The sequence below is a fragment of the Pan troglodytes genome, chromosome 17, assembly GCF_028858775.2.
Source record: "Pan troglodytes isolate AG18354 chromosome 17, NHGRI_mPanTro3-v2.0_pri, whole genome shotgun sequence".
NCBI classification, from domain to species: domain Eukaryota; kingdom Metazoa; phylum Chordata; class Mammalia; order Primates; family Hominidae; genus Pan; species Pan troglodytes.
The window spans coordinates 71,546,535-71,573,772 of NC_072415.2; the positions used below are offsets into that span (position 1 = coordinate 71,546,535).

The following is a 27,238-nucleotide window of genomic DNA, read 5'->3' on the forward strand; positions in this document are numbered from 1 at the left end:
CAGAAGGTACTAGAGGGAGCCCAGGAGGCAGGAGGAGGGAGGAGTGACTTGCTCCTCATCACACCTACTTCTAAGAGGTCTGAGTCCCAGGGAACAGGGGCACCTCCTCGAAGCTCCTGCGGCCCCAGCCCAAGGAGCAGCACTCCTTCCTCAGGGGCTCAGCCTCAAGGGGCTCCCCTCCAAACCTGCAGATGCCAGAATCCCCACCTCCCTCCTGTGTTGCCCCAGCCAGAGGGGCACTGGCTGTTTTTCCTGGAGCTGCGCTCTCTCTCTGATGCCTCGGGGCTTCCTTCTGGCCTTTCAGCCCTCCACTCCAAATTCTCCCTGCTGAAACCAGGTGTGAGTTTTGTTCCCTGACTACACCTCGAACTGATAGGCTTATGGGCCTCAGAAACCACCTCTGTGTAAGTAGATCCTGACATGCTTCAAAGCTGAGACGCTTCCTGCTTCCCTGGGGCTGTTCTCTACCCCCTCCCCACTCCTTTTCCCTTTCCCCGCCTTCTTCCCTCTCCCCTCCACCCTTCCTCTCCCACCTCTCTCCTCCATTCCTCTCCCCCCTCTATCCCTCTCCCTCCCTTTCCCTTTTCCCCCCTTTCTCCCCGCCTTCTCCCTTCCTCTCCCTCCCTTTCCCTTCCCCCCTTTCTCCCCGCCTTCTCCCTTCCTCTCCCTTCCTTTCCCTTCCCTCCTTTATCTCCCCTCCTCCCTTTCTCTCCCCCTCTTCCCCTGCTCATGTGCACACTTGCACATGCAGACCGGTGCTCCGAACCTCCTGGAAAGCTGCTCCTAGCTCTGTTAACCAGGGCTAGCACCATCCATACAGAACTTTCGCCCTCCCCCAGACCCTTCTTCCAACACAGTTTCATTGCGCACTTACAAGACGTCAGGCCCACATCAAGATGAAGGTCACACGGAAAGCGGAGGCCTCACACCCAAGCGTCAGCCCAGACTCCAGGGCACCAGCCAGCTCCCAGGAGTCGGGGGCGCCCTGCGGTGAGCTCTGCCGCTGTCGTTTCTTAAAGCGCTTAAAGCGCGCCCACCTGCGGCCTGCCGGGATCACAGGTGTGCTGAATATTTCAAGGATCACGGAACAAACAGTTTTATTTGATAAACAGAGCACCTCGGAACAGTCCTGGGGTGGCCTTTCTGTCAGCTTCTGTTTTTCCTTCCCTACATCATCAGCAGTGCCCTAAATTAAACCAATTTCATTAAAAGTCCTATGCCACATGCCATAAAATTACATACATACACTGTTATATATATAAACATACACCTATATGCATACGTATACATGTTTTTAATTTAAAACACCTTCTGAAATCCTTGTTCTCCCCACACTTCTGTTCCTCTGCCTGAGAACACAGGTCCAAATGGAATAGATTTTCATTTGTTTGTACCCAGGTCAAATGAAATGGCTTTCTATTCTACACAACAAGAGTTGGGCACCTCTACTTTTTTAACTGCATAAATAGAAGATTTGGATTGTAAAAAAAAAAAAAAAGAAAGAAAGAAAAAAGAAAATACTGTATACGAAATGAGGAAATGTGAGAACTTCATATTCTAAATAAAATAAGTAGAAAAAAAGTCCACAACTATTTTTTCGGTCAATTTTATTCCCTTATTTCCCTTTTCTAGATAAGACACAGCTGAGTTCCCCTAGGCAGCAAAACCATTGCCTGCATGATTTGGCCTTGAGTCAATCTGAGATCAGCTCAAAGCCAGCCACAACCTCCAAACCCATCCCTGTCGGAGGCTGTTGTGGATGCATTTGCAGGTGTTTTATTGGTGTTCATGCTGTTTAATCCTCAGAGTAACACTGTCTCAGCCATGCTTCCGGCGGCCTTCTGCAGCTTTTACCACGAGACTGTGCATAACAAAAAAGCCAACAGGTTGTTTTTATCTCTCTGCCACCCTCCTGGAGGTCTGTAGGGAGCAGAGAAGAGCTGAGTGTGCTAATACCCTTTTCTCTATGCACGTGTGTCATGGTTGGCCCCATTTATGGCCTTCCTATGATGGGAAAAGCACTGTGCTGGGTGCCTCACGTGCATTAATCTCTAATGATCCCAGTGAACCTTCAGAATAAGTATTAGTGCTGTCCTCACACTTATAAGGAAATTAATGGTTATAAACATAAAATAACTCATCAAGGTCCCTGAATTTATAGCTGGCCTAGACAGTGTTCAGACCAGATATATTGGCCTCCCTGCCCCAAGCCTAATGCTGGCTGTTTTATCAACTAATCTCATGAACTTCACCCTGGACTATGCAAAGTGCTAACAACCCAGGCAACAATGGAGTGGCTGACTAAATTTAACTAATTGTTTTGTTACCACCTTTGGAAAGAGACCATTACCTATAGGGTTGCTCAAAATTACAGGGTTCTTGCCACCCATACATACTATCTGCAATTAATTAGATATTACAGATGCAGAAATATGTTTATAGGCCTGAGATTTTAAAAATATAGTACTCCTGGACTCCTTTTGACAGTTATTAAAAGTATTCTGGCTGGGCCTGGTGACTCACACCTATAATCCCAGCACTTTGGGAGGCCGAGGCAGGTAGATCACCTGAGGTCAGGAGTTCAAGACCAGCCTGACCAACGTGGCCAAACCCCCTCTCTACTAAAAATATAAAAACTAGCCAGGCATGGTGGTGCATGCCTGTAGTCCCAGCTACTTGGGAGCCTGAGGCAGGAGAATCGCTTCAACCTGGGAGGTGGAGGTTGCAGTGAGCTAAAATCATGCCACTGCACTCCAGCCTGGGTGACAGGGCGAAACTCTGTCTCAAAAAAAAAAAAAAAAAAAAAAAAGATTCTGAGAGCAAATATAGCTGCATGGTCAGATAAAAGCATGTCCCTAACTCAACCATCCACATATAGATTTAAGTGACTCAGTTATGAACCCAAGAACCAGTCCCATCTAAAGGAGACACACACCGATGTAAAGAATCATAACCAGCAGTTAAATTCCATTTGACACCTGAAACACAAGCCCAGTCCTACCGAATGAAACTACCGAACTAGGATCACAGAATGGGAGGAAGAATCCATGGAGGTCATTCACTTTTCTCACTGCAGTGCCCTTAACCTTTTTATAAACTACTTCCATCAGCTTATCAGCCAACTTGAATGGTCATAAAACTGTTTGATACTCCAAAACTTACGGCAATTTCTTCATTTTAACACATTTAGGCTTATCCATTTTATTTTTATTTTTCTTAAGTGGAAAGGCAGGATTCCTCCTTATTAAATTTGTTCTTATTCTAACATTGGGGATCTTCACTTTCCAGAGTTCCTGTTTTCCCTACTTATCAGGGAGAAGAATTTTGTTTAAATAATGGTGAGTTCAGGATACAGAATGGGACATGGAAAATTTTACTTAATCAACCTACACCCACTCCTTGATACAATCGTGTCCAATGCATACTAGTTCTTTGTCGACAAACTTATTAAACATTTGAAAAATCTCCTTATGTAAAGGGAGGTTATAAGTTTGTAACAAACTGAAAATCAATGTGTTTTCTGACACCTGTTAACATTCGTGATGAAATTAGGTGCTTTCCTCTCCCAGCTTCATTCAGATATGGACAGGGGAGACGGATCCATCAAATACATCCTCTCGGGAGAAGGTGCTGGCATCGTGTTTACAATCGACGACACCACTGGAGACATCCACGCCATTCAGAGGCTCGATCGAGAGGAAAGAGCCCAGTATACTCTAAGGGCTCAAGCCCTAGACAGGCGGACGGGCAGGCCCATGGAGCCCGAGTCAGAGTTCATCATCAAAATTCAAGACATCAATGACAATGAGCCCAAGTTCCTGGACGGACCTTATGTCGCCACTGTGCCAGAAATGTCCCCTGTTGGTAAGGTGGTGACTCGCTGATTTTCACAAATAGCACCTCCTATATATATACACACACACACACGTATGCACATGCACACACACATGTAGATACACATATATTCAGAACAGGAGAGCATGAGAGGAGAAGCTCACCAATTATAAAGCAACCAAAAATGACGACCAAGCCCTTTGGCTGGCAGGAAGCTACTTAGACATTGGAATCAACCAGAGCAAGTAATAATAATAAGCCTATTAATGTTTTTTAGTTCTGATTCTTTAAAAACAAAATATTAGCCAGACAGATTTGTTTCATAAGGGAGAAATGTTTTGTTATTATCAAAAGAGCAATAGGGTTAGGTGCGGTGGCTCACGCCTGTAATCCTAGAACTTTGGGAGGCCGAGGCAGGTGGATCACAAGGTCAGGAGATCCTGGCCAACATGGTGAAACCCCGTCTCTACTAAATACCCTGTCTCTACTAAAACACCAAAAAAATTAGCCTGGTGTGGTGGTGCGCACCTATAGTCCCAGCTACTCAGGAGGCTGAGGCAGGGGAATCACTTGAACCCGGGAGGTGGAGATTTCAGTGAGGTGAGATCACGCCACTGCACTCCAGCCTGGCGACAGAGTGAGACTCCATCTTAAAAAAAAAAAAAAAAAAAAAAAAGCAACGAAGAGCCCAAAGGCTGTGTCCTTATCAGTCATTCAGAATTTAAAGCACAAATAACTCTTATCCCTACTAAACAGGTACAAGATAAGAGTTATGGAAGCTTGACCTAGAAAGGGGACTCTCCCAATGAAGCAAACACATTTGCAAATGCTTTAAGATGGACCGCTCAGGATTGCATCCAGCCTTTAGCTATTAGACTTGAACAGGTTTCTACCTCTTCTCTTCCCCAGGTACCTCCGTCATCCAAGTGACAGCCACAGACGCAGATGACCCGACCTACGGCAACAGTGCCCGGGTGGTGTACAGCATTCTTCAGGGCCAGCCATATTTTTCTGTGGACTCTAAAACAGGTATCTGATACAAGGGTCGAGTCAGAGGTGTTTATTCCCTGATAATTTATAACTGCTGCTATGACAGATCCAACTCTCCTTTTTAAGGACTCTCCAGGGAGTGTATTAACCAGAGAAGACTGCTCTTAGCTTTAGGATTAAGAGAGCAAACTAGCACTGCCCTGACAGGTAAGAGCAGCACTATGCATAGACAGTGAGCAGTGTCTGATTGGAGAGGCAAAAAGCCCCTCTGCGCACACACACAAAATAGCTCCGCAATAGCCTTCAAAAAATCCTATGGTTATGTTTATTCCCAGGGACTAAGGTCTTTTATAACCCCATGAAGACCCAAGAGGATTGACACATTCACCTGGGTCATTAGAGAACTAGAAGCATTGATTGTGAAACTGGAAAGAGCCTTGGGGGAATCATCCAGTCCATCACCATTTGCTTAACAGATAAAGCAATTGGGAAATTGAGAGCTACTAAAGTTCATCTAGTGTAGAGAGGTCTCTTGACATGTGGTCTGATATTCTTTCTATTGAACCAACCACTGTGCACTCAGCAGAGAAGAAGTCCAAAATGAATGGTTGCTGGGGCAGACAGGTTTTGATGAGGGAGGAAAGACCAGGTGGGATGTGGCCCCCAAAAAGGCAGGTCCTGATTGGGAAGCTCTCACAGGGAGGACATCAGAGAGAACTGAATGGGCGAGGAGCAATGCAGCAGAAAAGACAAACAGGAGTTTGGTGTTTTGTTTGCTTATTTATTTCTGTCTTACCCGAGAACTTTGACTACAGAATTTACCTTTGGATGTATGAAAGATTTCATTTAATATGTTTGAGCTTGGCAAAGTTATTGCGATATCATTATTATCTTATACTTGTGCCAGGCTTCCTCTCTTATTAATACTTTCATAAACGTTGCCATATTTGAGCTTCCCAATAATCTTGTAAACTAGCACAAGATATAGGAAGTAATATTACTTCCATTTTATATGAGGGTAAACATGGGACCTAGGAGTAATTAACAAGGAACTTGAGTAAAGAAACTTACAGCCACAGAATAAAGTTAATGGTGAACACTCAAAGTCACCTCTTTATTTGAAAAAGAAAAAATACATTTCTATTATCAGCAACCTGATCGAATTTTTTTCCCAGAAGTCCTGAGGGAAACCAGACATTCAGAAAATTGTATCATAAAAGTAGTAAGGGAGTGTAAATTAGGCGGAGGAAAGAAAAAAGACTGCAGTTAGAGACTTCTATAAAACAGTAACTTTAACAATTCTACTAAGGGCAAGGGGGAGAATGAAGAGATGAAGGGTGCCCACAGGGAGGAAAAATGCAGGGAGGAAGAGGATAATGTATCCTTTATATCCTAAGAAGAGTCTTACATTATTTTGACAGCTCCCGGGGGGCATCTGTAGTGTTAAGGTCAAAAATACATGAACAGAGAGTTATTGCTGTGCCCATGGAGGGCCTTTTAAAAAAGAAAATGCTGCATATATCACTGGAGAATGTTATACTATAATGCAATATATACATTATAGGGGTAAACTGGGGACGGATTATTATTCCCAGTCCCTTCCATTTTCATGCAAAAGGTCTATCTAGCCAAGAGTCATGTTGTAAAGCTGTAGTAAATAAGCCTTTAATCTTTGCCTACAGTGTAGAGAAGTCAACTTTTTTAAGTTGCAGGGTTAAAAGGGAGATAAAACATTACTGTACAGGCTTGGCAGGATCACAACACATTTCAACGGATTGTGGTGTAGGCCCCTCTTCTTAAATGAAACCGTATCTGCTGCTTGCTCTCTGGGGAAATTCATATCTTATGCATGGTAAAAATAAACAGGTCACAGAGCATCTTTCATGTCCTAGCTCACAAAATTAAGTAAAAAGCACAGAGGTAAACAGAAGAATGTCACAAAACAGAATGAATATGTAACAACAGGAAAATCCAATTAGAATTCCAACCCTGCTTACAGGTAGTAGGGAAGCAAGAAAAAGCAGGAATGAGTTACCTAAAGAAGAGCCATTCACACTACAAGGGCTCTAGGGGCTGAAGAAACTGAGGGAGAATTATCTAAATTCACAGATTTGTAGACATATGAGGCTTTGTTTTCTGGACCCAAAGCCCCCAGTTTTCCTTGGTGAGACAGCACTGTCTGAAATCGCCTTGGACCACAGTTTCCCAGATCTGTAAGAGAAACATTGCTGCCACCTCCTGTTCACTTTCAGTAATGTTGCCAGAAGAAACCAGCCCTCTGAGCTCTTCCTGCTGGAATAAAAGTTTTCATTCACCACTGGTTTCAGTACAGCCCGTTTTTGAAGCTGAGATTTTTTTACCTCAAATTTAAAAGCACAGGTGACTTGCACCTCACTTCTAGGCATTAACGGTGCACCAGGGAGACACCTAGAAACCAATCTTTAAAAACTGGACCTGTGGTTTTATTTTTATAAACAAAGTCATTTCTATCCTCCAGGTGTAATTAGGACAGCGCTCATGAACATGGACAGAGAAGCCAAAGAATACTACGAAGTGATTATCCAAGCCAAGGACATGGGAGGGCAGCTTGGAGGATTAGCTGGGACCACAACAGTCAACATCACCCTCTCAGATGTCAATGATAACCCACCCCGCTTTCCCCAGAGTGAGTACCTAACCCAAGAGAGCACAGACCTCGGGCCCAGAGGGACGCACCTGTTGCAGAGGTGCGGGAGAAAGCCCAGTTTGAGTTTCCTCATTAAATTCAATTATCCATAGATTCCTTTCTTACATTCATCATGCAATTCTCGCATAACTATTTGCCTTCAGTGTTCCAGCTTCCCATAGTACTAAACCAGGATTTCTCAAACATATTTTTCCATTTTCTCCTCCCTGTGGAATCTTTTTAGACTTTCTTTCCTGATTGCCACGCCCACCCACCCCACATAAAATGCAATACTAAGGAATAAGGTTTGTTGGGTAGAACTGACCTTTAGTGGGCCACAAACTAGTAATGCTGAGATTTTTTTCATCACACCCCTGGAAACCTATTTTTGCCCCCAGGGGGCAATATTGATCCATTGAGAATGCATTCACTGATATCCAAAGCTGTAGATGGACACACCTGCCCATGTGACGATCTTCACCAATCACTCCAGTAGGTACCAAGCACTTGCTTGGTGAGACCCCTGGACATGAAGGGCACAAGAGGCTTAGAATCCTGTCTCTGCCCTTGTGAAGCTTCAAATGCACTTGGGAGGACACATTCTACACACAGGAAAAATTAAACCGTAGTAGCACTAGGTGCCACTTGAACAGTGCAAGATGATGCCTTCACATAAACTGAGATGAACGAAGCCTCCACAGAAGGATGAGATTTCAACAGGGGGCTAAAGAATATAACAGGTTTACATAGGCAGAAAAGAAAACATTCCAGAAGGGGAAGTCATTCATTTATTTATTCATTCAAAAAATATTTATTCCAGGCACTATTCTATGAATGGAACACAAAGCTGTATACAGACAAAACAACGTCTCTACCATCCTGGAGCTCATTTGAGTAAAAACCTGAATGGAAGAAAAAAAAAACTGCTGCCTGGAAATAAGTTTTCACTGTCACTTTACGTTCAAAGGCTCCTAAAATTAAAACCTGCTCTTTCAAATGTGCTGTATCTCCAGTGGAAGCCATAGAAACGTTTTTGAGCAAGAGGGAGACATAAAGAAAGGCTAATTTGGTAGCCATGTAGAGGAGGGGTTGGCAAGGGCAGAGACTAGGAGCAGGGGAGTCGGTTAGGAGGCATTTAGAGTGGTCCAGACTTGAACTGCTAAGGACTTAAGGAAATAGCAGGAGGAGTGGAATGGGACAAATGAGGAAACATGGACTTCTGCCTCTTGATTTCCTGGCTAAGGGAACCATGGCAGAGGGTGGAGTCAAAGATGACAACGACGTTTTCACTCTGATGACAGGGAGAAGGATTGTACTACTTATAAAAATAGAGGACGCATAATGGAACGAGTGGCAGTGAAGGAGGGAGACAAATTCAGATTTGAATATGAAGTGACAGCAGGACAATCAGGTTGAATGTCCTTAAGGAAAGTGGAAATATAGAGCTATGAACGTGGAACAGAGCCCAGGAATGAAGACGTGAGTTTGAGAAGCAGATGCCTGAAGGAAGCAGTGGGAGAAATGAGAGCAGGAAGTGCAATTCCAGGTGAAACACTTAGCTAGGGAAACGGGGCTTAAAAAAAAAACTAAACTAAAAGGAGGAAGAGTCTAGCCAGACTAGCCAGACTGTCAGATGAATAGTTGCATTTTGAATCAGCCAGACCAAGTGAACCTTCCCTTGTATCTATGTAAACACAGGAGAGCTCAAATATTTACATGCAAATGGAATACACAAAGTCCCCATGAGAATTCATGATGGAAAAAGCAGGATACTAGATAAGCATTTCACAAAGGGTGCAAGTAACTAAGTTCCTAAGTTGCTTGGTCCAACAGTGCAGAATTCGTATTCTGCATCACAGAACAGTTTGTGAAATGCCACATGGATGGACTTTGTGTTGCTTTGGTGATTCTGTGGGTTCCATCTTCATTACTTCATGAAGGGCTCATATTACTCACACTATAGACTATAAATTCTTGAACACCCTTGAACTACTTGGCTTTTTACATTTCACACTAGACAGGTGTCTCTGATGGAGGCAGAAGGGACAGTAGAACCAGCTAATTACATAGCTCAGGTTATTACATAGCTCAAAGGTAGATGGATTTGGACATATTGCCGGGAGTCATGTTACCCCAAACATGGCAGCTTCACAATAGCAGAACACTATACAAGGATTACTGGGGTTTTAGTCTTGCCTCCGAAACCAATATCTTTTTTTTTTTTTTTTTTTTTTTTTTTTTTGAGACAGGGTCTTGCTCTGTCACCCAGGCTGGACTGCAGTGGTGCAATCACAGCTCACTGTAGCCTCAACCCCCAGACTCAAGCAATCCTCCCACCTCAGCTCCTGAATAGCCGGAACTACAGGTGCACACCACCATGCCCAGCTAATTTTTATATTTTTTATAGAGACGGGATTTTGTCATGTTGCCCAGGCTGGTCTTGAACTCCTGGGCTCAAATCATCTGCCTTCCTCAGGCTCCCAAGGTGCTGATATTACAGGCATGAGCCACTACACCCAGCCTCAAACCAACATCTTAATACCATTCTAAAGCACACATTTTAAGTTGTCACTTTTTCAAAATATAGTTTTAATGGAGACTCCAGGATAGAGTGGAAGCATGGATTATGTTTCATGGAAGACAAAACAGAAATATAAAAAAGTTTAAATCTCTGTGTCTCTATGCATTCTACACACGTTATCGCTGCTTCCTCTTTTTTGACCTTTTAAAACTTTGCATTCTCTCTTCATTAAATAGTTCCCCATCTATTTGCTAAAACTAAGTTTAGATGACCTTGATATTCCATAAACCTATCTTGGCTATACTCTTATGCCTAATTAATCTAATGAGTCTTCATTGTAGGAATTCCATTTTGCTTCTTTTTCACAAATATTACTATAACTGATTATGGAATGTTGACAAAATGATACACCTACTATTTTACATTGAACAAGCTAAGCCACCTTTAATAGAACCAAATATAATGAAACATCAAGATCTCAAGCTATTTATTTATAATATAATGTATCATGTAGAAATCGTATGTAGATGTTTAAACATATAACATAGCTTTATTGGGATGAGGAAAACTGTAGGCAGATGCTTGTTTTTCCCAAAAGTTCTGCAACAGCAAAGTGTAATCCATCAACAACTTTGGAAGTAAATGGAAAGAGATCATGAAATCCAATCCCCTGCCAGCTTAGTACAAACTTTAAAGATTTCCTGGCTCATATTTGTAAAGAACAAGCATCATTTCTTCTCCTGCGCAAGGCAGGGTGCTGTGAGCTGGCTGGGTGCTGTCGACCTCCCTGAATCTTTGTGAAACTTGAGCCCTCACACCCTAGGCTATAGCTTACAAAGCATATTAGAATAAAAGGGAACACGTACATATTGAAAATGTGATTGTGTGATTTTTCTTTGTTATTTAGTCAGTCACATTATGATTGACAAAATAACAAAAAACGTCAAAAAGTTGAGCCCCAGAAAAAGTAAGTTGGTAAAAATACGAATTCATGGAGATGAAAGTGAACTAAATGTAATTGGGAGCTCAGGATATCATGTCCAAAAGGAGATGACCAACTCTCAGCTTCTTACATATGTGAGAACCTTTTTAGTATTTTATTCTGGAATAAGAAAACAAGAAGCATGAAGGGTCTGTCCACGGAGAGGCAGGCCGGGGCAGTCTGGGGTGTAAGGACACACTGAGGGGCAGCACATGGAGCTGATGGAGCTTGCTCTCCACGGCTGCCCCCCCTTTATAGATCACTGATCTCCATGACCTCTGATCAGGTGGTCCTAGAGACAGGCACTCAGCACACAGGCCAGGCCATGAAAGAAAAGATGGACATTTGAAGCGTAAACAGAATAAATACGCACTTTGTGACCACAGTGTTTATCACTCTCAGAAGGAACTGCAATTTAAGGAAATACTTCAGTTCACTAGGAAGCACTAAAAGATTCGAATCCAAGGTACTTCCTACCACTCAAGCTACAGTCACTAGGACTAAGTCGTTTTGCTTTCACCCTGTTCTACTCAAGCTTTTTTGACTCCTCCTTATTGAACATCCAATACAGGCTATGGCCTGTAGGACCGTTTGCTCAGCCTTTCTGGACCTTAGTTTTTATCTGTAAAAACTCAAGTTTTACTTTTTGAACCCAGAAAAAAAGATATTTTGCACAGTACTCCTGATAAGATAATGACGAGGCATTTTTTATAGTGACGGATTATCAAGAATGCGTGTCCTGGCTTTTCTTCGTAGAACATTACCAGATGAGTGTGTTGGAATCAGCTCCAATTAGCTCCACTGTCGGGAGAGTGTTTGCCAAAGACTTGGATGAAGGCATCAATGCAGAGATGAAATATACTATTGTGGATGGAGATGGTGCAGACGCCTTTGACATTAGCACAGATCCCAATTTCCAAGTTGGTATCATAACTGTGAAGAAGGTAATCCAACTCCTTTTTCTAAACCACTTTCATGGGTGCTTTGAATGTTTATGAAATGCTAGTAAGGACTGTTGTATTATTGATATGCATTGCTTCAAATCCTCTGATAAAAGCACTTTCCTATTATTTAAAAAAAAAACACACAGAAAACCTCTTAACCCTTATGTTTACATGAAAACACTGGCTGTGCCATCATTTTACTGAAAAGGTACCAGGTCATGATAAAAATATATTCTAAATATATTTCTAAATACATTCCTTCTACCCAGCCACTTAAAAAACTGTTGTAGCTTAACTTTCTAATGATGTTAATGACTTGATCAACATTTGCACTTGAATAACACATGCATTGTAGCATACTATACCTAACAATAAAGTAAGCCATAATATTATTTATGAATCAATAAATAACATGCAAGGGTTTTTTAATTGCTTCTCAAAGATCTGTAAATTCTAATTAAACTTGAAAAAGCTTTATCAAACATAGCTGCTGAACGGCTGTTATCACTTGAAATTCCTTTGTTTTATAAGGTACCAAGATAAGCTATCAATTCTTTCTGTGACATAAAGCACATATGGATATACTCAGCTAGAAGATAAAACTTTTTAAAAATTGAATCTTTAACTCCATAGTAAATATATATCTAATGAAATACATTAATTTTAAATGATATTCTCAACAAATTTATTGAGTGCCACCTATGTGCCAGATATTGTTACAGGCATTTAATACAGAGTAAATAAAACAACCAAAAATCTCTGCCCTCATGGAGTTTACATTCTAGCAAGGGAAGAAGACAATCAAAACATCAAGTCACTAAAGTAGTTTATTAGAAGGTAATAACTGATATGGGAGGGGGAGCCAGGAGGCAGAACAGAACACAATAAGTGAGGCCAGGAAAGCTAAGATGATTTCAAACTTAAATTGGATGGTTGGCTAAATGCCCATCAATCAAAGAGTGGATAAAAAAAACTGTGGTAAATATATATAATGGAATACTACACAGCCATAAAAAGGAATGGACTAACAGCATTTTCAGTGACCTGGATGAGATTGGAGACTATTATTATTATTATTATTATTATTATTTTTCATGTTCGAGACAGAGTCTCACTTTGTCACCCAGGCTGGAGTACAGTGGCGCAATCTCGGCTCACTGCAACCTCCGCCTCCCAGGTTCAAGCAATTCTCCTGCTTCAGCCTCCCGAGTAGCTGGGACTACAGGGGCACACTGCCACGCATGGCTAACTTTTTGTATTTTAGTAGAGACAGGGTTTCACTGTGTTACCCAGGCTGGTTGTGAACTCCTGAGCTCAGGCAATCTGCCTGCCTCAGCCTCCCAAAGTGCTGGGATTACAGGCGTGAGCCACTGCACCCAGCTGATTGGAGACTATTATTCTAAGTGATGTAACTCTGGAGTGGAAAACCAAACATATTCTGTTTTCACTGATATGTAGCAGCTAAGCTTTGAGGGCGTAAAGGCATAAGAATGATACAGTGGACTTTGGGGACTTGGAGGGAAGAGTGGTAGAGGGGCAAGGGATAAAAGACTACAAATATGGTGCAGTGTATACTGCTCAGGTGATGGGTGCACCAAAATCTCACAAATCAGCACTAAAGAACTTACTCATGTAACCAAATACTCCCTGTACCCCAATAACTTATAGAAAAATAAAATTAAATAAATAAATTGGGTGGTTGGGACTGGTATCACAGAGAAGTGGCATTTATGCAAAGACTTACAGTGAGCAGAGTCATACCACTGAGTTAAGCAGGTTGACAGTGTGGGAGGTGCCCTATAAATGACTCTTTGTGAAAAGCATACGTGGCAGTCCTAGAGAGAAGAAATGGGCATGAACTATTGAGGAAAGTGTTCCAAGCAAAAGGACAGCCAGTGCAAAGGCTTTGAGGTGGGACCATGCCTGTTTTATTTCAAGAACAGCAACAGTGGGGTCATAAGGCTGAGTGGAGGGGGGAACTCTTAGGAGATGAGGTCTGAAAAGTAACAAAGGAGCCAGATCATTTAGGACCATATAAGCTAACTATAAGGACTTTGGTTTTTACTCTGAGTAAAGTGGGAAATGACTGGAGGATTTTTAACAGATGTATGACATGACTCAGTTTTCATTATAAATACTCAGTAGGCTGTGTTGAGGTCAGGGGAATTTAAGGAGAGAAGGACAGAAAGAGGAAGACCAGCTGAGAAGCTATTGCAATAATCCAGGTAAGAGATAATGAGGGTTTCACCTAAGTAGTGGGAGTGAAGGTGATAAGAAGTGGTCAGAATCTGTACATATTTTGAAAGCAGAGCCAACAGGATTTCCTAAAAATGTGGAGGAGGATATGGAAGAAAGAGAAGAGTCAACCGAGCAACAAGAATGGAATTGCCATTAACTGAGACAGGGAAGTCTGCAAGTAGAGCAGGTGGCAGGGGTGACAAGTATTGGAATTCAGCTCTGGACATACATGTGACATTTGTAGAGTCTATTAGACATCAAGTAGAGACGTGTCATGGCTTTGGTTATAAGAGTGAGGAGTTCGTAGAAGGGTCCTGCACTGGAAATATGAATCTGGGAATCATAAGCATATAGATGGTACTTAAAGCAAATAAAACAAATGAGATTCCAAGGGACTGAGCATAGACAGAAAAAGGACAGTGAAACGAGCCCTGAGGCACCCCAACATGAAGAAGTCAGGGGAAGTGTAAGGACAGGCAAAGAGACTGAGGGGCGACCAGGGAGGCAGGAGGATAATGGAGGAAGTGCAGTGTCCTGAAGGCATGAAGAACGTGCTTCCAAGGGATGGAGTGATCACCTGTGACAAATGCTGCTACAGGTCAAATAAGAACATCAGGAATTCACCACAGACTTTAGGAACATGGAAGCCACTGACAACCTTGACAAAAACCACAGTTATAACATTAAAATGTAACTCAAGTTAATGTGTGTTTATAATAACTTTTTTCTATGCTATTTGATAGAACTGAATTAACACTGCTTCAGAAGGGAATAAGGGACCAGTTCATATGTTTGTTCTGTATTTATTTAAGATGCAATCAATCACAGCAAAGGAACAGAATCACAGCAAAGGATCCAGAATTCCACCAACCAGAAATCTTTCTATCCTGTAAACAATGACCTTGACACAATGCAAAAGGCTGAGATTGACTTCTAAATCATCAAATAAATCTAGATGTAATTAAAATACTATAATTTCTTATTCTCATTCTTTGAGAATTAATAACACATGCTAGAATTATAATAGGTGATTAAAATAACAATACTATTTTGGTATATGTCATAGGTTCCCCTACTATGTGGCATGCCTCAAGTAAACAATAATACATTGCTAACCATAACTAGTAACTGTAAATAAGGGAAATGCTCAAATTTTTGAATTATTGGGTTCTTTCTTTCTTTCTTTCTTTCTTTCTTTCTTTTTTTTGTTTATTTGTTTGAACAGAGTCTCACTCTATCACCCAAGCTGGGGTGTGGTGGCACAATCATGGCTCACTGCAGCCTTGACGTCTTGGGCTCAAGCAATCCTTCCACCTCACCATCCTAACTAGCTGGGACTATAGGCATGTGCCACCACAGCCACCTAATTTTTGTGTTGTTGTTTGTTTGAGACAGGGTCTCTCTCTCTGTCACCCAAGCTGGAGTGCAATGGCATGCTCATGGCTCACTGCAGCCTGTAATCCCAGCTACTCAGGAGGATGAGGTGGAAGGATTGCTTGAGCCCAAGAGGTCAAGGCTGCAGTGAGCCATGATCATGCCACAGCCACCTATTTTTGTTGTTGTTGTTTTGTTTTGTTTTTGTAGAGACAATGTCACCCTATGTTTTCCAGGCTGGTCTCAAACTCCTGAGCTCAAGCGGTACTCCTGCCTCAGCCTCCCAAAGGGCTAGGATTACAGGCATGAGCCACCGCAACCAGCTTTACTGTTTCTTTAGTATGAAAACTCTATTCAAACAATTAAGCAACCAGAAAAAGAACTTTTGGGATTCTCAGTATTTAAATGTTATCTTATGTCTTAAAATAATGTCTGAGATAATTCTAAATAATAAAATATTAATTTATGTTAGATTATCACAATATAGTTTAGACTGTATTACAAGCCATTTGTTTTAAAAAGTCTATTACCTGTAACAACTCTGTCTCTGAAAGAAATCTCAAAATGTGTTTTCTTCAGCTCCCTTACCTGCAGAAAAGATGAAGCCTCTTAAGACAGAGTACTGTTTTTCACTGTCATTACTAATACGATATCCATGTTTAATCAAAATACATATCAATTTTGCCAAGGTCACTTTGATTTCTCTTCTGAACTTATGAGCTGCCAGAAAATGGAATTAAGAAAAAGGTCAATAAGTTGGGTAGATAGACAAATCACATATAATAAATACTTTAGAGGCCACTGACAGCTCAGTCTACGCCTTTGCAACAACATTCACTCAGATGTCTGCTCCATGCCCATCTTCCCACTTTGTCATTAATAATGTCATATAAAATTGAAACAAAAGTTCTGCTTTTGATTTATTTCCCTTAGGCCTATTATTTGTCTAAGAAGCACATACGTTTTCAAAACGAGGAACTGAGTTGAATTGATAGAATTGGGTCTTCAGGAAACCACACTGATTACTACCCAGTACCTTGGGTCTTTTTAGCTTTTAAGTAATCAATCAATCGATTTTCAGTCTCCTAAATGCTTGAAGTATAACTTGAAATATATAATTTTCAGGATGTTCTTTATTCTGAATGAGCATGATGTACCATTTTCTAGTCTTCTGCATATCTTCCGTCTTACGACAACAAGAAGCAATTGTTTAGAGTCCATTCTCTTCTTAGGTAGGTCACAAAGAACAAAAATTCTATATTTGATCAAACCTGAGATGTCATGAATTATAAATCTCATCATTGTCTTATGGGTCATTTAAGAACAGTTCTTGCCAATTCAAATAATACAATACTTTCTTATTTCTTAGTTTAGTGTCTATAAAGTACTCTTGTAGGCACAGTTAGACAAATTTGTTTCATCAGTGTTAGATTCACTCCATGCCGCTGTTTCCATGCCATTCTCCCTACACAATAAATCTTGTTTCAATGCCAAATCATAATATAATATATTTAAAGACATTTTAATGCATCCCAGAGATTCTGGTATGTTGTGTCTTTGTTCTGGTTGGTTTCAAAGAACATCTTTATTTCTGCCTTCATTTCGTTATGTACCCAGTAGTCATTCAGGAGCAGGTTGTTCAGTTTCCATGTAGTTGAGTGGTTTTGAGTGAGATTCTTAATCCTGAGTTCTAGTTTGATTGCACTGTGGTCTGAGAGATAGTTTGTTATAATTTCTGTTCTTTTACATTTGCTGAGGAGAGCTTTACTTCCAAGTATGTGGTCAATTTTGGAATAGGTGTGGTGTGGTGCTGAAAAAAATGTATATTCTGTTGATTTGGGGTGGAGGGTTCTGTAGATGTCTATTAGGTCCGCTTGGTGCAGAGCTGAGTTCAAGTCCTGGGTATCCTTGTTGACTTTCTGTCTCGTTGATCTGTCTAATGTTGACAGTGGGGTGTTAAAGTCTCCCATTATTAATGTGTGGGAGTCTAAGTTTCTTTGTAGGTCACTCAGGACTTGCTTTATGAATCTGGGTGCTCCTGTATTGGGTGCATATATATTTAGGATAGTTAGCTTTTCTTGTTGAATTGATCCCTTTACCATTATGTAATGGCCTTCTTTGTCTCTTTTGATCTTTGTTGGTTTAAAGTCTGTTTTATCAGAGACTAGGATTGCAACCCCTGCCTTTTTTTGTTTTCCATTGACTTGGTAGATCTTCCTCCATCCTTTTATTTTGAGCCTATGTGTGTCTCTGCACGTGAGATGGGTTTCCTGAATACAGCACACTGATGGGTCTTGACTCTTTATCCAATTTGCCAGTCTGTGTCTTTTAATTGGAGAATTTAGTCCATTTACATTTAAAGTTAATATCGTTATGTGTGAATTTGATCCTGTCATTATGATGTTAGCTGGTTATTTTGCTCGTTAGTTGATGTAGTTTCTTCGTGGTCTTCATGGTCTTTACATTTTGGCATGATTTTGCAGTGGCTGATACCGGTTGTTCCTTTCCATATTTAGCGCTTCTTCAGGAGCTCTTTTAGGGCAGGCCTGGTGGTGACAAAATCTCTCAGCATTTGCTTGTCTGTAAAGGATTTTATTTCTCCTTCACTTATGAAGCTTAGATTGGCTGGATATGAAATTCTGGGTTGAAAATTCTTTTCTTTAAGAATGTTGAATATTGGCCCCCACTCTCTTCTGGCTTGTAGGGTTTCTGTGGAGAGATCCGCTGTTAGTCTGATGGTCTTCCCTTTGAGGGTAACCCAACCTTTCTCTCTGGCTGCCCTTAACATTTTTTCCTCCATTTCAACTTTGGTGAATCTGACAATTATGTGTCTTGGAGTTGCCCTTCTCAAGGAGTATCTTTGTGGCGTTCTCTGTATTTCCTGAATCTGAACGTTGGCCTGCCTTGCTAGATTGGGGAAGTTCTCCTGGATAATATCCTGCAGCGTGATTTCCAACTTGGTTCCATTCTCCCCGTCACTTTCAGGTACACCAATCGGACGTAGATTTGGTCTTTTCACATAGTCCCATATTTCTTGGAGGCTTTGCTCATTTCTTTTTATTCTTTTTTCTCTAAACTTCCCTTCTCACTTCATTTCATTCATTTCATCTTCCATTGCTGATACCCTTTCTTCCAGTTGATCGCATCGGCTCCTGAGGCTTCTGCATTCTTCATGTAGTTCACGAGCCTTGGTTTTCAGCTCCATCAGCTCCTTTAAGCACTTCTCTGTATTGGTTATTCAAGTTATACATTCTTCTAAATTTTTTTCAAAGTTTTCTACTTCTTTGCCTTTGGTTTGAATGTCCTCCCGTAGCTCAGAGTAATTTGATCGTCTGAAGCCTTCTTCTCTCAGCTCGTCAAAGTCATTCTCCATCCAGCTTTGTTCCGTTGCTGGTGAGGAACTGCGTTCCTTTGGAGGAGGAGAGGCGCTCCGCTTTTTAGAGTTTCCAGTTTTTCTGTTCTGTTTTTTCCCCATCTTTGTGGTTTTATCTACTTTTGGTCTTTGATGATGGTGATGTACAGATGGGTTTTTGGTGTGGATGTCCTTTCTGTTTGTTAGTTTTCCTTCTAACAGACAGGACCCTCAGCTGCAGGTCTGTTGGAATACCCTGCCTGTGAGGTGTCAGTGTGCCCCTGCTGGGGGGTGCCTCCCAGTTAGGCTGCTCGGGGGTCAGGGGTCAGGGACCCACTTGAGGAGGCAGTCTGCCCTTTCTCAGATCTCCAGCTGCATGCTGGGAGAACCACTGCTCTCTTCAAAGCTGTCAGACAGGGACATTTAAGTCTGCAGAGGTTACTGCTGTCTTTTTGTTTGTCTGTGCCCTGCCCCCAGAGGTGGAGCCTACAGAGGCAGGCAGGCCTCCTTGAGCTGTGGTGGGCTCCACCCAGTTCGAGCTTCCAGGCTGCTTTGTTTACCTAATCAAGCCTGGGCAATGGCGGGCGCCCCTCCCCCAGCCTTGCTGCCGCCTTGCAGTTTGATCTCAGACTGCTGTGCTAGCAATCAGCGAGACTCCGTGGGCGTAGGACCCTCGGAGCCAGGTGCAGGATATAATCTCGTGGTGCGCCATTTTTTAAGCCGGTCAGAAAAGCGTGGTATTCGGGTGGGAGTGACCCGATTTTCCAGGTGCTGTCCCTCACCCCTTTCTTTGACTCGGAAAGGGAACTCCCTGACCCCTTGCGCTTCCCAAGTGAGGAAATGCCTCGCCCTGCTTCGGCTTGCGCACGGTGCACGCACCCACTGACCTGCGCCCACTGTCTGGCACTCCCTATTGAGATGAACCCGGTACCTCAGATGGAAATGCAGAAATCACCCGTCTTCTGCGTTGCTCACGCTGGGAGCTGTAGACCGGAGCTGTTCCTATTCGGCCATCTTGGCTCCTCCCCGCCAAATGTCCAACAATGATAGACTGGATTAAGAAAATGTGGCACATATACACCATGGAATACTATGCAGCCATAAAAAATGATGAGTTCATGTCCTTTGTAGGGACATGGATGAAATTGGAAATCATCATTCTCAGTAAACTATCGCAAGAACAAATAACCAAACACCGCATATTCTCACTCATAGGTGGAATTGAACAATGAGATCACATGGACACAGGAAGGGGAATATCACACTCTGGGGACTGTTGTGGGGTCAGGGGAGGGGGGAGGGATAGCATTGGGAGATATACCTAATGCTAGATGATGAGTTAGTGGGTGCAGCGCACCAGCATGGCACATGTATACATATGTAACTAACCTGCACAATGTGCACATGTACCCTAAAACTTAAAGTATAATAATAATTTTTTTAAAAAAGACATTTTAGAAGGCAATAATGCTCAACATGTGCAGTACCAACAATGTGTAGAACTCCCCTAAAGTACAACATGGACAGCTTTGACTAGGTCTGGCTTGCATGGGCAGTAACAACTACTGCTTAGAAAGATCCCTTTGCCTCCCATTGACACTAGAGCACTTATAAGGTGTTATCAATTGGAGAAGCAATGCTATTTCTAAAATATCAAAATATGAAAAACTGTGCATCTTACATTACTGAAATACATTAATAAAATCTGCATATACTATCACTCAACCAGTATATGTTAATACTCACATTGGGAAACTTTTTGCACTGTTCAATGTAACAGTTTTTTTAGGTTTTTGCTACCCTTTGAGTTTCTGGTTTTGCTAGGCAGTGGGGAATAAAAATCTGACTAAGTCATAGCTTTTGCCCTTGAATATGGGGAGTGGGATCAACACAGAAAGAAATATTTGTAATACAAGAGAAAAGCTATAAAAGAAGTATAATAGTGTGCTGTGAGAACAAAGAAGGGAATACTTAATCCTCCTTAATTAGTAATTAAAGTTTCATTACTATTTTGTGCCATAATTTTCATGACTCAATTTTTAAGGATATAATGGCTTTTTGTTTTTGTATCCTCTAACTTGAAGAAGTTTCTTGAATTTGGAAATTGAGTTCTCAGATATTATTACTTTTTTATTTTCTATTATGAATACAGAAATAAATAATTATTTGATATTTAAAATAAAAAGGACACAAACTATTCAAGAGGGAAAAGCCAAAACTCATATATCAAGTGTGGGCAATTTAAATGTTAAGAGCTGAGCAGAGTGGTTGCAGCCTCTTGGGATGGAGGTGGGAGGATCTCTTAAGCCTAGGAGTTTGAGACCAGCCTGAGCAACATAAGCAAGAGTTTGTGTCGGTACATAAATAATTAAATAAATAATAAAGTTTAGACAATTGAGGGCAATGTTTTGTTTCCATTTTAAATGTGGAAGTGAGGGAGACAATAATCTTAGATAGTTTAAAAGTCTTAAGTAACTTACTTAAAAAGAATTTCAATAATAATTAAAAACTCACGCTAGTGCTTTCAACAGATGCTGGAACAATTGGATACCATTTGCAAAAAAATAACGAAATAAACCTCAATTATACCCCCACAAAAAACTCAAAATGAATCATGCACCTAAATGTAAAAACCTAAAGCTATAAAATTTCTAAAAGGAAACATAGGAGAAAATCTTTGTAATCCTGATTGGACAAAGATGTATTCCATATTACATCAGAATCCCAACCTACCAAAGAAAAAGTAAGACTTCATCAAAGTTAAGAGTTTCTGCTCTTCAAAGGACACTGTTGTGGCAAGATGGCTGAATAGGAAAAGCTCCAGTCTGCAGCTCCCAGCAAGATCAATGCAGAAGGCAGGTGATTTCTGCATTTCTATCTGAGGTACCCAGCTCATCTCAATGGGAGTGGTTAGATAGTGGGTGCAGCCCAGGGAGGGCGAGCTGAAGCAGGGTGGGGCGTTGCCTCACCTGGGAAGTGCAAGGGGTCAGGGAACTCCCTCTCCTAGCCAAGGGAAGCCATGGGGGATTGTGCTGTAAGGAACAGTGCATTCTGGCCCAGAGATTACGCTTTTCCCATGGTCTTTGCAACCAGCAGACCAGGAGACTCCCTTGGGTGCCTACGCCTCCAGGGACCTGGGTTTCAAGCATAAAACTGGGCAGCTGTTTGAGCAGACACCGAACTAGCTGCAGTTTTTTTGTTGTTGTTGTTTTGTTTTGTTTTGTTTTACCCCCAGTGGCACCTGGAATGCCAGTGAGACAGAACCATTCACTCCCCTGGAAAGGGGGCTGAAGCCAGGGAGCCAAGTGGTCTAGCTCAGTGGATCCCACCCCCATGGAGCCCAGCAAGCTAAGATCCACTGGCTTGAAATTCTCGCTGCCAGCCCTGCAGTCTGTAGTCGACCTGGGACACTGGAGCTTGGTGGAGGGAGGGAGGTCCACCATTACTGAGGACTGAGTAGGCAGTTTTCCCCTAACAGTGTAAACAAAGCCACCATGAAGTTCAAACTGGGCAGAGCCCACCGCAGCTCTGCAAAGCCACGGTACCTAGACTGCCTCTCTAGATTCCTCCTCTCTGTGCAGGGCATCTCTGAAAGAAAGGCAGCAGCCCCAGTCAGGGGCTTATAGATAAAACTCCCATCTCCCTGGGAAAAAACACCTGGGGGAAGGGGTGGCTGTGGGCACAGCTTCAGCAGACTTAAATGCTCCTGCCTGCCAGCTCTGAAGACAGCAGTGAATCTCTCAGCACAGCACTCAAGCTCTAAGGGACAGACTGCCTCCTCAATTGGGTCCTTGACCCCCGTGCCTCCTGACTGGGAGACACCTCTGAGCAGGGGTCAACAGACACCTCATAGAGGAGAGCTCCAGCTGGCATCCAGCAGGTGCCCCTCTGTGAAGAAGCTTCAAGAGGAAGGATCAGGCAGCAATCTTTGCTGTTCTGCAGCCTCCGCTGGTGATACCCAGGCAAACAGGGTCTGGAGCGGACCTCCAGCAAACTCCAGCAGACCTGCAGCAGAGGGACCTAACTGTTAGAATGAAAACTAACAAACAGAAAGGAATAACATTAATATCAACAAAAACAACATCCACACAGAAACCCCATCCAAAGTTCACCAACATCAAAGACCAAAGGTAGATAAATCCATGAAGATGAGGAAAAAACAGCACAAAAAGGCTGAAAATTCCAAAAACCAGAATGCCTCTTCTTCTCCAAAGGATCACAGCTCCTCACCAGCAATGGAACAAAACTGGATGCAGAATGAGTTTGACAAACTGACAGAAGTGGGCTTCAGAAAGTGGGTAATAACAAACTTTTCCGAGCTAATGGGGCATGTTCTAACACAATGCAAGGAAGCTAAGAACCTTGAAAAAACATTAGAGGAATTGCTAACTAGAATAACCAGTTTAGACAAGAACATAAATAACCTGATAAAGCTGAAAAACACAGCATGAGAACTTCGTTAAGCATACACAAGTATCAATAGTCAAATTGATCAAGTGGAAGAAAGGATATCAGAAATTGAAGATCAACTTAATGAAAAAAGCATAAAGACAAGATTAGAGAAAAAAAGAATGAAAACATATGAACAAAGCCTCCAAGAAATATGGGACTACATGAAAAGACCAAACCTACATTTGTTTGGTGTACCTGAAAGTGACGGGGAGAATGGAACCAAGTTGGAAAACACTCTTCAGGGTATTATCCAAGAGAACTTCCCCAACCTAGCAAGATAGGCCAACATTCAAATTCAGGAAATACAGAGAACACCACAAAGATACTCCTCGAGAAGAGCAACCCCAAGACACATAATCGTCAGATTCACCAAGGTTGAAATGAAGGAAAAAATGTTAAGGGCAGCCAGAGAGAAAGATCAGGTACCCATAAAAGGAAGCCCATCAGAATGACAGTGGATCTCTTTGCAGAAACCCTGCAAGCCAGAAGAAAGTGGGAGCCAACATTCAACATTCTTAAAGAAAAGAATTCAACCCAGAATTTCATATCCAGCCAAACTAAGCTTCACAAGTGAAGGAGAAATAAAATCCTTTACAGACAAGCAAATGCTGAGACATTTTGTCACCACCAGGCCTGCCTTAAAAGAACTCCTCAAGGAAGCACTAAATATGGAAAGGAAAAACTGGTACCAGCCACTGCAAAAACATACCAAATTGTAAAGACCATTGACACTATGAAGAAACTGCAACAACTAACGGGCAAAATAACCAGCTGGCATCATAATGACAGGATCAAATTCACACATAACAATATAAACCTTAAATGTAAACAGGCTAAATGCCCCAATTAAAAGACACAGATTGGCAAATTGGATAAAGAGTCAAGATCCATCAGTGTGCTGTATTCAGGAGACACATCTAACATGCAAAGACAAACACAGGCTCAAAATAAAGGGATGGAGGAATATTTACCAAGCAAATGGAAACCAAACAAAAAAAAAAAAAAAAAAGTAGGGGTTGCAATCCTAGTCTCTGATAAAATAAACTTTAAACCAACAAAGATCAAAAAAGACAAAGAGGCCAGGCGTGGTGGCTCACTCCTGTAATCCCAGCACTTTGGGAGGCCAACGTGGGTGGATCACAAGGTCAGGAGATCGAGACCATCCTGGCTAACACGATGAAACCCCATCTCTACTAAAAATACAAAAAATTAGCCAGGCGTGGTGGTGGGCACCTGTAGTCCCAGCTACTCGGGAGGCTGAGGCAGGAGAATGGCGTGAACCTGGGAGGTGGAGCTTGCAGTGAGCCTAGATCGTGCCACTGCACTCCAGCCTGAGTGGCAGAGCGAGACTCCGTCTCAAAAAAAAAAAAAAAAAAGACAAAGAAGGGCATTACAGAATGGTAAAGGTATCAATGCAACAAGAATAGCTAACTATCCTAAATATATATGCACCCAGTACAAGAGCACCCAGATTCATAAAGCAAGTTCTTAGAGACCTACAAAGAGACTTAGACTCCCACACAATAATAGTGGGAGACTTTAACACCCTACTGTCAATATTAGTCAGATCAATGACATAGAAAATTAACAAGGATATTCAGGACTTTAACTAAGCTCTGGACCAAGCAGACCTAATAGACATCTACAGAACTCTCCACCCCAAATCAGCAGAATATACATTCTTCTCAGCACGACATCACCAATCTAAAATTGACCACATAATTGGAAGTAAAACACTCCTCAGCAAATGCAAAATAATGGAAATCATAACAAACAGTATCTCAGACCACAATGCAATCAAATTAGAACTCAGGATTTAAAAACTCACTCAAAACACACACAACTACATGAAAACTAAATAACCTGCTCCTGAATGACTACTGGGTAAATAACTAAATTAAGGCAGAAATAAGGTTCTTTGAAACCAGAACAACATACCAGGATCTCTGGGACACCGCTAAAGCAGTGTTTACAGGGAAATTTATAACACTAAATGCCCACAGGAGAAAGTGGGAAAGATCTAAAATCAACACCCTAATATCACAATTAAAAGAACTAGAGAAGCAAGAGCAAATACATTCAAAAGCTAGCAGAAGACAAGAAGTAACTAAGATCAGAGCAGAACTGAAGGAGACAGATACACAAAAAAACCTTCAAAAAAATCACTGAATCCAGGAGCTGGTTTTTTGAAAAGATTAACAAAATAGATAGATTGCTAGCCACACTAATAAAAAAGAAAAGAGAGGAGAATCAAATAGACACAATAAAAAATGATAAAGGGGATATCACCACTGATCCCACAGAAATACAAACTACCATCAGGGAATACTATAAAAACTTCTATGCAAATAAACTAGAAAATCTAGAAGAAATGGATACATTCCTGGACACATACACCCTCCCAAGACTCAACCAGGAAGAAGTCGAATCCCTGAATAGACCAATAACAAGTTCTGAAATTGAGGCAGTAATTGAGGCCTACCAACCAAAAAAGCCCAGGATGATACAGATTCACAGCCGAATTCTACCAGAGGTACAATGAGGAGCTGGTAGCATTCCTTCTGAAACTATTCCAAACAGTACAAAAAGAGGAACTCCACCCTAACTCATTTTATGAGGCCAGGATCATCCTGATACCAAAACCTGGCAGAGACACAACAAAAAAAGAAAATTTCAGGCTAATATCCCTGATGAACATCGATGTGAAAATCCTCAATAACATACTGGCAAACTGAATCCAGCAGCACATCAAAAAGATTATCCACCAAGATCAAGTTGGCTTCATCTCTGGGATGCAAGGCTGGTTCAACGTATGCAAATCAATAAATGTAATCCATCACATAAACAGAACCAATGACAAAAACCACATGATTATCTCAATAGTGCAGAAAAGCCCTTCAATGAAATTCAATACCCCTTCATGCTAAAAACTCTAAATAAACTAGGCATTGATGGAATGTATCTCAAAATAATAAAAGCTATTTATGACAAACCCACAGCCAATATTATACTGATTGGGCAAAAGCTGGAAGCATTCCCTTTGAAAACTGGCCCACGACAAGGATGCCCTTACTCACCACTCCTATTCAACACAGTATTGGAAGTTTTGGCCAGGGCAATTGGGCAAGATAAAGAAATAAAGGGTATTTGAATCGGAAAAGAGGAAGTCAAATTGTCTTTGTTTGCAGATGACATGATTGTATATTTAGAAAACCCCATCATCTCAGCCCAAAATGTCCTTAAGCTGATAAGCAACTATAGCAAAGTCTCAGGTACAAAATCAATGTGCAAAAATCACAAGAATTCCTATACACCAATAATAGATAGACAGCCAAATCATGAGTGAACTCTCATTCACAATTGCTACAAAGAGAATAAAATATCTAGGAATCAAACTTACAAGTGATGTGAAGGACCTCTTCAAGGAGAACTACAAACCACTGCTCAAGGAAATAAGAGAGGACACAAACAAATGAAAAAACATTCCATGCTCATGGATAGGAACACTTAATATCGTGAAAATGGCCATACTGCCCAAAGTAATTTATAGATTCAATGCTATCCTCATTAAGCTACCACTGACTACTTCACAGAATTAGAAAAAACTTCTTTGAATTTCATATGGATCCAAAAAAGAGCCTGTATAGCCAAGACAATCCTAAGCAAAAATAACAAAGCTGGAGGCATCACAGTACCTGACTTCAAACTATAGTACAAGACTACAGTAACCAAAAAAGCATGGTACTGGTACCAAAACAGATATATAGACCGATGGAACAGAACAGAAGCCTAAGAAGTAATGCCACACACCTACAACCATCTGATCTTTGACAAACCTGACAAAAACAATCAATGGGGAAAGGATTTCCTAGTTAATAAATGATGT

The 27,238-nt window shown here is 41.6% G+C and overlaps 1 protein-coding gene across 2 annotated transcripts in view; it reads left to right on the forward strand.

Moving 5' to 3' along the window:
- The window catches only part of CDH20 (cadherin 20), a 222,160-nt gene that overhangs the window by 162,276 nt on the left and 32,646 nt on the right, over window positions 1–27,238 (forward strand). For both annotated transcript variants that reach the window (XM_512160.7, XM_024350914.3), the window contains exons 3-6: window positions 3,570–3,864; window positions 4,744–4,863; window positions 7,322–7,489; window positions 11,749–11,936. In XM_512160.7, coding sequence (XP_512160.3) covers window positions 3,570–3,864; window positions 4,744–4,863; window positions 7,322–7,489; window positions 11,749–11,936 — 771 coding nt within the window. The remainder of the gene's footprint in view (window positions 1–3,569; window positions 3,865–4,743; window positions 4,864–7,321; window positions 7,490–11,748; window positions 11,937–27,238) is intronic.